Genomic DNA, 12,853 nt, shown 5'->3' with positions numbered 1-12,853 from the left:
CTTGCTTTGTTGTTGCAATTAAAACAAATATTTGATAGATTTTATTCCTAAAACTGATCCCAACAATATTCTTGAACTAAACAACTATCATGTCATAAGGTTAGAGAAGATAAACATTCATGAATTTACATGTTTTGTTAACATATCTTCTCAGAATGATAATATGCTAACATTATCCTCGTTTAATCATTAAATTTAATAAATTATAAGTATATTGACTGAAATTAATTTTGCTATATAAATGGTAAATGTATAGAGCTGGTTGTATTGTTTATACTCACCAAATACTTGTTTATATAGTAATATAATCCCAGTCAACATATAATATATATATATATATATACTAATAAATATAAGGAGTTTAATGATTAAATTAGAATAAAAATGTTAGCATATGTCGATGATGATAAAATTCAAACATACACACAAGAATAGGAATGTTTAGCTGTCAAAAAAGTTACATGAATTGTTTATATTGGTAAGAATATACGGTTAAATGACTATACGACACATATAGTTAAAGGTCAACAAAATCTTAAATCAAATAATTTTAGGATTATTATTTTTTTTTAAATGGTATTAACCTAAACAATTCATCTATAAAAGAACCACCAGCTCTTAGTTTATGCACTTAGTATTTTACAAAATATTTCATAGTACTTTAGGTTGTAGAAAATTTTAATAAAAGATGACGTCCTCGAAATTTCATTTTGTTGTTCTACTTCTCATAATTACTTTGATTGTTAATGTTCAATCCACTCGTAAGTTGTTTTTTTCATGATGTTTAGCATGTTTTCCATAATATATATATATATATATATATATATATATATATATCATTTCATTACTAAAACATGTATAATTGTTTATAAGAAACAGAAATACTGGATAATTTAAGCGATTGTGAATTCAAAGGACCATGTCAAAAGAAACAAGATTGTTACGATAGGTGTGCAGTGAACAAACCACCATTTAAAACTGTTTTGTGTGAACCTTATGGAAGCGCTCGTGTTTGTTGTTGTATCTAAGAATTATAACCTAATTTAACTGAAAGTATATTTTATGCCTCAAACAAAACTTTTTCAATAAAATATATTTACACAATATTATACTTTTAAGTATTACGTATACATGTTTTAGGATGGATTAAAATCCAGAAAATTGATATATAAATTATCTATCTAAATCGATAGATGCAGAATTGTATAATTTTTATTTTCTATTACATATATATGCAATATTAAATATTAAAGACAATATAAAATATTTCTCTTCTTAATTCTATATTTAATATACGTGTGTAGTTGTTTATATAAATTTGTGTCAAAATTGTAAGTACAGCATGTTTGACTAAAATCAGCAGTACCAACAGTACTGGTGCACTTACATCTTATATTTGCGATTTCTATAGGAAAATCACCAACAGATAGCTCCATCTGTTTGGTGGGACGACGCCACACACACATCATATGCATCACATAACAGAATTTTAGGCGCGTCAATCTTTTTTATCACTGTCTCGTCCTATTTAAACTCCTCACATGGAAACCCTAATTCACAAGCCCATGTCATCATCACCTCATGTCCACATGACTTCACTTATGAGCTAGAAGCCCAATGCCACATCACCATGTTAGCTTTTCATCTTCTTAGATCTTCTTACTGACACTCCAATGCCACATCATCATGTATCTTTGGCAATTAATCTTCGTTCTCTTTTATACTAACTCTCGAACAACATCTATTGTATCACACACAAATTTTTTGTGCAACACACGAACAACTTTTGTTCTTTCATTCTCCTCCTTTTTATTTGAGAGTGTCAACTCAAGCACATTAGTGGACACAATCAATAGCTACACAGCGGATTAAGTTTTAAGTAGCAATCTTAATCATTGCTTCACATTCTCCCCTTGCTTGAATGTACACTCGTATAAAAACCACCACAATAAGAACACGTCTTGGATTATGAATCTCTAACATCAGTCACTTCACTTCCATCCTCACATATGTGTTCCTCTTAGGAGCACAAACTGCTTTATATTGATGTTATAAGATCATGATTAATCTCACAGGTTATCTCCAAAATCTTCGTTGTAGATTTTAATACCCATTCCTTATTCTTTCACTAACACATGAAGATCATTACTCCACCTGAAGCTATAATTGCTTGTTATGCCTCGTTCTTTCATCAGTCTTGTGGATTCTCCTCAAACCTGCACCAAATAAGATTAACCAAGAACATTCTTACATACCAGAGAGTACGCTTTTCTTTGGGCTTTTACAGCTCAGTTAGCAGACTTGTTAAATCTTAGAACAATCGACCCAACATCAAAAATTTACCACTGTCGGCAATAGAAGCAGGATCTGAGCCTGTGTACGCACAAAACAGTCTATTGTTGATGTGGTAGCTGTTCTAGGATCAATTGAAAAGTCGATGGAAATTCCGAACAACTTCCGTCCAGAACACAAACTCTTTAAACTTCTGCTGCCCTGCACAGACTGTCTCAACTTCAACAAAACGCCCATCTCACATCCAAGCTCCAAATGAGCTCTCCTTTGGCAAAAAATAGTTCCATATGCCCAGAATAAACCTGTCTCAGAATTACTTGAATAAATATCAGAATAGCCGTTGAAATATCAATCCCACCGTTGATTCTTAAGACACTAGTGCCAAGCAGCTTACCACCAAGTTTCATCCCGATCAGAACATATTTGAGCCTCCAAACACAGCTCTGAAGTTGATTTGATAGTCCAGACTCTTTTCTCCTACATATAAACTCCCATGAGCAACCTTAAGATGAGACATTGTTATGCTTGAAACCTGCATATTCTCTTAACTACGCTTGGTTTTCTCACTCCTGCAAAAATAACATGACACTCCAACAGTTGCATCTTCTTCATGGCAATCCTTTTCGATCACAACAGCTGCATATATCAGACATTTCCGTCATCAGACACAATATCCATATATAAATTCCTTCAGATTTTAAGAAATAGAGCAGCAACAGATTCTTGAATCTCAAATGTGATGACCCAACTCTCAACTACAAGACACTTCAGCTTAATGGGTTACAAAACTCTTATCCTAAATCCTTATATCGTATCATCACTCTCCTCTTCGACTAGGAGCTTGTCCTAAAACTCCAACTCTGAATATTCCTAGCCTGCTTCTCTGCGTCCTCCTACATATTCCACAAAGTTTTCTTCTTCGAGTGGTTCGTCTTCTTGGTCTTCTCCGTCCATGACTGGTGTTATGTAAAAAAGGACCGAGTTACAAACATGATCTCGAGTGAAGAGCTCATCGCAATTGAAACAAAGTCCTTTTGCTCGTCTTTCTGCCATTTCTGCCCTAGTCAACTTCTTCCAATACTGCTTTTGTGGAGTAAGTTTTGCTTCCTCTTGTGGATGTAGAGGCGCTTCCTTCTCTCGTCCGTTGGTCTCTGGCATTTTTGACCGATTTTTTTGAACTAAGTGTTGAGCTAGTGGAGCCATATGTCCTCCAAACGTTCGCACTCGCTTGTCTCCCTCAATCTTGTATTCATTGTCTCGAGCATACTCCATTGCTTCAAAGATTGTCTCGGGACGAAGGTATTCAACTTCCTTGCGCAAGCTATCTGTCAATCCTACACAAAACTGCCATAACTTTTGATCTCCCGAGAGTCTCGTCTGACGACCAAGACACTCTTCAAATTGATTACAGTATCCATTGACTGTCCCGGTATGTCTTAAGTTAGACAACTCTCCCACTAGATTCACCATATCTACTTTTCCAAAACGACTTTTACAGATTTTTTTGAATTCAGCCCACCCTAGCCTGTGTGTAACCAACTCCGGAGATTTGTATACCAATGATATGCTTGTCTTGTGAGAACAAAGGTTGCTTGTCGAACTTTTGCGTCATCATTGAAGACTCTCTGATCCACAAAGTAATCATCACACTTTTGCAGCCATTCTACAGCATTGGTAGTACCATCATACAGAGGAAATTCCATCTTGGACGGTGGCACTTCCCACCCATAATAACTGTTTCCTCCTGCCTCTTTCATCCCATAAGTGCATCCCCATCCAACTTCCTCTTGCAAACGAAAGTCTCCTGGTGCACAGCTTGGGTGAACTTCATTTGGTGGTACTCCGATTGGCCTAACGGTCCAATCACTTCCTCCATCCATTCGACGATGACTTCGATCCCAGCCAATTGATCGTGTTGGCCACGGTTCTCCTGACTAAGGCAATTTCTGGGTGCCTCCAGCAGTTCCACCGCTTCCTCCTGATAATTCTTTGTCCTTCTTTCCCGGTGGAAAATTTTTCTCATCACCACCTGTTGGAGAACAACTGGTTTTACTTTTCTCTTGATGTGTATAGACATTCCTTTTCCACCAACTGAATCTCTCGGCTTTCCTGTAGCAGAAAACTCCCCTGGTTTGGTAGTTAACACAACGTGTTCTGCCGAGAGATTTTTGAGCAATGTCGCATGTTCTTCACATAACTCTGTTATTGCTGCTTGCATTTGGTCACGAATCATCATTTGTGCTGTTGTGGTTTCTTCCAACGCTGCCTGGTGTTCATCTGTTTGTTTTTGAAGCTCTCCCATTGTTGATTGACTTGGATTCAATCTCTCATCCATTGCCTGGATAAACTCTTGTTTCATCTCCTGTTTTAGGTTCTGCATCACCTCGTCAAGTTTTTCTAGCGGTACCGACATTGATTCAGTGTCCCCTATTAGATCGCCTTGCTCTGATACCAAATTGTTATGAGCCTGCAACTTTGATTTCAATCTCGTAACTGGAGCCGTAGTTTTAACATGAGAACTAGAAAAGATTTAGCTAAGCTTCCTATAGCCCAAGTCTCTCTTAGAGAATTAGGTTATTTGTTGGAAGTTGATTTCTTATTCATCATAAGAAATCCTTATATAGGGATACAACTTAAAAGCTAAAAGGAAAAAGCTTAAACCTACTTAAAAGGAAAACATGAAAACCAATTGTGAAAAGGAAAATAATCAAAACTCTTATTGTAAATCCTTATATCGTATCACTGTAATCCTCAGAAAATCTTCCCCTCATCGTGAAATAACAATCATTAAGTGTTTGATCAACCTTTAACATTCTCAGCTTAGAAAACTTTGATGTTTATTTCTTCTGATATTAACCTGATTTCTCCGAAGATTGACCATCTCTTTCTGATTTGCAGCAAGAATTTATTGAGAAGCGCCTGTTTTTCTCAAGCGGTAAAACTAGTTTACACCACTTTAAGTACAAACCCATACATTAAGTACGACGAGGCAACCAATTCATAAAGCTCAAACTTCTTCTTCTCCAAGTCGAGACTTTTATCCTCATCTCTTCTGGACCACCTGAGACGTCGACTTCCTATGGTGGTAATCAAACTATAGATATTGCAAAGCGACAATAAATGTGTTTCAGCTTCGCCTCCGCTTCAGCTTCCGGTGACTCTATGACCTTTTCAATTCAGCTAATCACCTTCAGATGTCATCTTTGAACTAGCGATGCTGCTGAACCCAGCCTTCTAAACTTTCTCGATGATGAAAATAGAGATTATCGTTGCAATCACCAACACCATCACTGCTTGTTCTAGTCCCACACATCGACCTGTCTACAGACCTCAGTCTTTCTCGATCCGTTGAACAACTGAGATGCTAGTTGAATCTTCTTTTGACCGATGCAGGCTAGAATCTCTGCAAGTTTCACTGATTGATACGTCGTGTTTAAGAGCAATCAGTACACTAAGAGCATACTAACTCTGAATCATCAAATTCGTCTCAACTCCTTATCTGAAATTTAATCCTTGATCTATGACAACAACAACAACACTTCGCCGGAAACTCTTGAATATCCTGCATAATCAACGACCTTGATGTTCTCCAAGGACACTAGAGAGCTCAAATTCAGCCCCAACCGTCAATTCAGCAACTCGTTACACAACCAAGTGATTACCAAGCTAGAAAGAGCTAATCTTTTAAGTGACATTTGAAGAATAAACTAGCTTTGCCTCGTCTTTTGTAACAGTAAAATCGAAGCCTCCCTTTTCAATAAGGATTAAGACGAACCGACTGATGCAATTTCATGGGAAGATCTTCATCTATGGCTAGAACCACCATTACTTCTGATTCTTCATCTCAGTTCTCTCTCTTTGAAACAACTTTGAAGAGGAACCCATCTGAAATATGCATTTGAATTTCATCTTCACTCTCCTTCTCGATTTTAATTCAGACTAAGCCAGTCGTCTTCTTTCAAGACCATGCATTTTTTTCTTTTGAAGCTCTCATCACAATCAAAAGCTTCTTCTTTGAGAAAAATACACACCAATAAAACCCGATCACTGGGTACTTCAAAAAAATTCCATGGCAGTTCTGATTTCATATCTTCTCAGTTCAATATATCCTGGAGAAGCAATCTCTTAATTTCGACAACTAGATCAGAACCCAACTCTATCGATTGAGAGTCTGAAATTTCAGTTGAGAAAACGGCATCGGCTTCAACTTTTTCACAACGCCATTCAGGATCTCGACGCCAGAATTCCTCTTCTTTGATTTGAACCAAATCTCAGACCTTGCGATGATTTCATGAAATCCCGATTTCATTCCTCAGACGAAGCCATCCAAGCTTCTCGATAGAATCAATTCGATTTGTCTCATCCTGATTCGACAGACAAGCATATTAATAAGCTATACCGAACAGAAAATTCCAAGATGAATTCCAAGATGAAGCTCTACTGGAATTCCAATATGAAGCTCTACTGGAAACAGGAAAGCAATTGATAGAAAAAGGAGCTTGGCTCATCCCAGCAAGATAACGAAGACTTTAATCCTCCATCTTCTTTGACTATCTCATAATTTAGATCTCTTGATTGATTTCCCCTTTTTTGAAGCTCCTCCATTCAATACAGTGCTTCACCAACTCTATAGATTCACTAATCAAAACCCATAACAAAACTGAGAATGTAGCTCATGATTTTAACAAGTAAATCAGACCCAAACTTCATCAACTAAGTAAATTTCAGATGAGAAAACGGACAATGACTTCATCTTTTCTCCCAACTCCAACCAAAAACACGAAATCCTTCATCTTGGGCTTCATGAAGCAAACTCTGGCCCATTAGAAAACATATAGAAAGGACACCGTAAGCCCATTAACTTCACAATGACATTTCCCTTCTTGTCCTCTTCTTGACTTTTGCTCATCTTTTTCTCTTCCTCGAGAAGCCAATTTCCCATGTATCTTCCATTCATTATTAATATTTCAAGATAATGGAACATCAGCTTTTCGTCGACCAAAATACCGTGGCACATACAAACCAAAGTCCAAATCCAAGGATATAAGAATCCGACTCCAAACACCGAACCAGAGAAACCAAGAGCACGATTTCCTCTATCATCAACTTGGGCTTCACCAAATAAACTGGCCCTGTAGATGAGAACAAATAGGCTCAGAGAAGGCACAAAGCCCACTAACTCCACATTGACATGTCCTTTTGCTCTCTTTAACTTTTTCTTCATGTTATTATCTTCCTCGACAAGCCAAGCGAACGTACTTCTTCATTCTTCAAACTCCATAATTTTCAGATCTTAAAAAAACCAGATCTATATAACACCTCCTCTTTGAATTAGCTCCAATATTACGAACAACAGCCACTTGACAAATATTCTTTGAAAGCACCATGATCAATTCCACTATAAGTCTTGAACTTTCTGATTTTCCTCAAAAGCTTCAATAACCTTGCTTCTAGATCTAATAATTAAGAACGAACAGAGAAAATCCAAAGCACCATGACAGAAGCAATACACAACGTCTAACCTGTTGGGAATTTAAGTGTTACAATTATTTTTAGTGAACCATTGCAACTTTTGAGAATATGGTTATTCTCTAAACATTGCAACTCTTGAGAATATATGGTTATTCTCCAAACATTGCAACTCTTGAGTTTTCTGGTTATTTTAAACCATTGCAACTGTTGGGATTATAATTATTTTGAACCATCGCAACTATTCTATAAAAGGTTGAGAAATCTTTGGAGATAGAAAAAAAAAGTTTTTGCAAACTGCAACCAGAAAACAACATCATAACAAAACACAAAAAAAACTCTTTGTGTATCTCTTGTATCTTAGCCTAGAACAAGAGGGAAACTTTGATTGTCTTATCCTACAAGGGATTTCGTGTAACCCAAGGCTTTGATAAGGGTCGAAATACTGTTTAAGGAAAGTGCTTCGTACACGATTCAATCATTATCCAAGTTCACTATTTATCAAGTTCAAGGGTTCAACCAACAACATTCTTAAAGAATATTTATTTGTGAACTATGGCTGGTGTATCTATGCGAGAGATGACGTTGAAGTTTGGAAAGTTGGAAAAGTTTAAAGGAATAGATTTCAGAAGATGGCAAAAGAAGATGCACTTTCTCCTCACAACGCTTAATGTAGCATATGTTCTAAGCATGCCAATGCGTACTGTACCAGAAGATACAGAGAACAAGCCTTTGGAGGAGACAAGGAAGCAACTTAAATGGGAGAACGACGATTACATATGTCGTGGCCATATTCTCAACGGTATGTTGGATCCACTCTTTGATGTCTATCAGAATGTCGAATCCGAAAAAGAGTTGTGGGATGCATTGGAATCAAACTACATGGCCGAGGATACTTCTAGTAAGAAGTTCCTTGTAAGTAATTTTAATAATTACAAGATGTCTGATTCTAGGCCGGTTATGGAGCAATACAGTGAATTACTTCGTATCATAGGGCAATTCACCCAACACAACATGAAGATGGATGAATCCATCTCGGTGTCGAGTATTATTGACAAGTTACCACCTTCATGGAAAGATTTCAAACACATGTTGAAACATAAAAAGGAAGAGTTGTCTCTTGTACAACTTGGTAGCCACTTGTGTATAGAGGAATCTCTAAGGGCGCAAGAGGGAGGAAAACCTAATAAAGAGGTTGGTACTTCTTCCATTAATATGATGGAAGAAAGTGGGAGTTCTAAGAAAAATAAGGGGAAGAAACGCTCCTTTAATAACAACACTAATGGTGGATCTAACAAAAGGCTTAAGAGCATTTGTTGGATTTGTAACAAGCCGGATCATTTTAAACGTGACTGTCGGGTAGCAAAGGAAAAGAATAAAATGGGACAATACCATTTGGGGCAAGTGTCTAAGGACCAAGGTCCATCTTCTCATCAAGGATTTGGTTCCTAGTTCAAGCTCTGTTGTGCTAGTTAACGAGTCACCTGTGCTCCGTAAGAGCCAACGAGGAAGAATCCAAAAAATTCAGTACTGATTTTCAACTTTATTTAGTTGAAGGGTCTAGAGATGAGATTGGTTTCCAATACTCATATTGTTATCTTGTTGATGGTGACCCTAGGACTTTTGATGAGGCTATGAAGTCTGAAGTTGTTGCATTTTGGAAAGAAGCAGTAAATGATGAGAAGGACACCATCATGGGAAATAACACATGGGTCTTAACAGATCTCCCACTTGGTTACAAGTCTTTAGGCTGCAAGTGGATCTTCAAAAAGAAGATGAAGTTGATGGAACAATCGATAAGTTCAAAGCTCGATTGGTTATCCAAGGCTTTAAACAAACGGAAGGTATTGATTACTTTGATACATATGCTCCTGTTGCTAGGATTTCTTCTATAAGATTATAGATTGCTTTAGCAGCTATTAATAATCTTGTGATTCACCAAATGGATGTCAAGACAGCATTCTTAAATAGTGTATTAGAAGAAGAGGCATATATAAAATAACCTGAAGGGTTTATTATGCCTGGTAATGAGGATAAAGTGTGTAAATTGAAAAAGTCATTGTTTGGGCTAAAGCAAGTGATGTCGTGTCAACTGCATGAGGGAACAACTTTTACCCTTAACAAAAACAAATAAAAGCCGCAAGTGCACAGCTAATCAGTTGTAGTATTTAGGGATCGAATCCACAGAGATTTGTGTGCCTGGTATTCTTCTACGGTTTTTAACTTTATGTCTAGACTAGATTGGTTTTAAAGGGTGGTTTGTTTATCACGAATTAAACTAAAACTTAAAGAAAGCAAATAAATCTATCCTAGAAAGCAAGTAGAAAAATCGAATGGAAAGCAAGTAAAGCAAGTAAAATATCGAACTGAGGCAATTTAAATGCAGATCTAAATAAACAAGTAAAAATCGATTGGTTTGTAAACTATGGCTAAAAACTCTGAGCTTTTGGGAACTCTAAGGGATCATAATCGGTTTTAACACTAAGGTAGATAGATTGGGATTGACGGATTATCGATATATAGAAAATTTTCACTAGCAATACAGGCATAACTAGTCCGTTAATCTGTCATGAGGAAATCTATGCACTAAGATCTAACTTCCAGTCAACTAGCTTTTAACATTCATTAAAATTCTCGGTGGTTCTCATCAAAGAAAGTCTAGGCAAGGCAATCTAAGCTAGGTGTCAAAAAGGTTATTCTAGGGGTGAGGCTTAAAGTGTTTACAGGTTACCTGAAGATCTGGAGGATGCATGATATTTTGCAAAACCGCAAGAGAGAGTGAAGCTGTTGGTATCCACAGTTTTCAGTCACTTTCTTCTTGCCATAGATTCCTGATCTTCTTCCTCAGGTTCTCTCCTAACTCCCCCAGACTTAGATTTTTGTAAATCTTTCAAAACCATAGCTCCTTAAACGAATAGTGGTTGCTTATTGCTCCACAAATTTCGACAATCTAAGACTCATTGGGCTTTTTGTTTCCCTTTCTCTTTTCATTCGTTTTTTTTTTTATTGAAGAGAGGGAACACCTTTAGATAGAGAGTCTTAGAGAGCACGAAATTACCAGTTAATATCTGTTTTGTAAAGCTTCATGAAGTTTCTGATACTCTTCCTTCCTAATTCCATTCAGTCTCCATTGTGAGTAACTGAAAACTGCGTCGCTCCTCTTCTCTCCGACGTTTTTGCACATATCTGCTGATATAAACTAAAGAGAGAATGCATGAGGATTGAAAACAAGGGTTTTGGGTTTAGGGTATGGTACCAGATAATGATAAACTGGCCATCTAGGACGACAAAGAGTGGTAAAAGTGAGGGGAAAAGACGTCCTAGATGTGTATGTAGATGCCTGCCTAAAAATCAATGATGAGAGAATTAGATATCAATATTAAGTCCAAATAAAATGAGCTAGTATATCCTGTCAGAAAGAATCTCCATGAGTAGAAGTCCTCTGGTGGGAGTTCGTAGTGCAAGTACTCTAGCTACCGCCTAGTCTAGTGTTAACCACAAATGAGCTATCATGCATAGTGTAGAAGTGTGCAGGTCTAAATCATCATAGTTTTGCGTCAAACATTCCTGAAAAATACTTAATGTCGAATAGGTTACATATTAAAATTTAAAAAATACTTGAATTTAAAAGCAAAAGCAAGAAAATGATTAGTACGGATAGACATCTTCCCCCAGACTTAAATCACACTGTCCCCAGTGTGAAAAAAAGTTGGTGAGAAGATGGTGAATAAAAGCGAAATAAAATAAGATAAAAGAAAAGAAAATGATGATAGAACCGTGATGGCAGTGAAGTGCTGATCAATCACTCATCCTCCAATGTGTCTGCTGCGAACTGGTGCTGCTCCTGTAGGAAGGTGACAACACGCTCAAAGCGTCGTCCCTGTCTCTCAACTCTGCGCTCCAGATTAGAGTGTGTGTGCGATGATGTAGATGATGAGGTGTGGCCGGTCGAAACAGATGGCTGAAAGTAAGCACAGGCTGCAGCTGCATCGCGTTTTGCCTTGGCCACTATGTATTGGCCAATGGTGAATGGTAGATGAGGTACAGATGGCAGAAAATCATCGGGTTCTAGAGTCCATCGCGGACGTCCTCCGTTGCACAATCTCGGGACTGATGGTGAAGGCAAGCTGACTCGGTGCTCCTCAGTGCCAGTGCAATACTTGTAACCAAACCTGTCTGGATCGAAAGCGGCACGAGAGATAGTGTGATCGTGAGAGAGATAAAGTAGGTCATACCAGACATCAGGAAGTGGCTCATCAGATGAGAAATCGAATCCTACAGCCTGTAGTATCATTGTAATAGCACTCCCGTAAGCTGGAGTAGCGTCCTCGCAACCATGTAAATCATGCTTCACCTTTACCATGTTCTGTGCTATGATCCAGGCAAAGCAAGCAAGTCGTGGGTCGTCCATAAATGGCATCTGAATTGTAATGAGCTCGGTCTAAAACACATCCCATGTTGGCTCTAGAGAAAATCGTGTGTGCTAAGAGTTTGTGCACAACTCTCACTGCTGGATGAGTAAGAAGGGCTGACTTGGATCTCCCGCTATCATAGACTCCATGACCCATCTCTCTCCACAAGTTAAAATCGGGTTCATCTTCAAGGTAAATTCCATCAGTGTATGGAAGCTTAAAAGCTTTGCAAAGCTCAGAAATGGTGAGAGAGTAAGGCTGTCCGCGGATAGAGAATGACAAGATGTCATCTGATGCTCTGGGGTTCCTCCTCTTCGTGTGGTGGAGTGTAATAGTTGCTAAGAACTCGCGGACTAGCTCAGGATAAGTCGGAAGGTTCAGCTCCATGTAGGGTCTCAGCTTAAGTGCATCGATGTACCAGATCACACTCTCTCTGATTCCAAGCATCTCAAGTGTATGATAATCAATGCAAGGCGTGGGTTTGATGTTCAGCTTCTTGAAACGTCTTGCATAGTCCACTCTCGGGTTTATCTCCCTGCCAATGTATCGAATCTGTAGTGGCTCAGGAGCTGCTCGTGTTTCTCTTGAGTGCTGGAGCAATCTCATCACATAGTTTCTTCTTCTCGGTCTGGCTTGGGTCAGCATGTACTCTCCTAGAGTAGCATCATCGGGAATGTCCT

At 38.0% G+C, this 12,853-nt stretch overlaps 1 protein-coding gene across 1 annotated transcript; it reads left to right on the top strand.

Annotated features, from left to right (window-relative positions):
• The first annotated feature begins 688 nt into the window (after nucleotides 1-688).
• On the top strand, nucleotides 689-1,028 carry LOC18013952 (putative defensin-like protein 270). The gene is made up of 2 exons (XM_006418457.1): nucleotides 689-761; nucleotides 880-1,028. The coding sequence occupies exons 1-2, from the start codon at nucleotides 689-691 to the stop codon at nucleotides 1,026-1,028; spliced, it is 222 nt and encodes a 73-aa protein (XP_006418520.1).
• The last annotated feature ends 11,825 nt before the right edge of the window (nucleotides 1,029-12,853 follow it).

Source organism: Eutrema salsugineum, unplaced genomic scaffold, assembly GCF_000478725.1.
Source record: "Eutrema salsugineum unplaced genomic scaffold, Eutsalg1_0 scaffold_4, whole genome shotgun sequence".
Taxonomy (NCBI): domain Eukaryota; kingdom Viridiplantae; phylum Streptophyta; class Magnoliopsida; order Brassicales; family Brassicaceae; genus Eutrema; species Eutrema salsugineum.
This window is presented reverse-complemented; position numbering and strand designations above follow the sequence as displayed.

Coding starts and splice junctions, on each gene's coding strand:
- LOC18013952 (XM_006418457.1), top strand. CDS start 689: ATGACGTCCTCGAAATTTCATTTTGTTGTTCTACTTCTCATAATTACT. Junction 762..879: donor TGTTAATGTTCAATCCACTC/GTAAGTTGTTTT, acceptor TATAAGAAACAG/AAATACTGGATAATTTAAGC.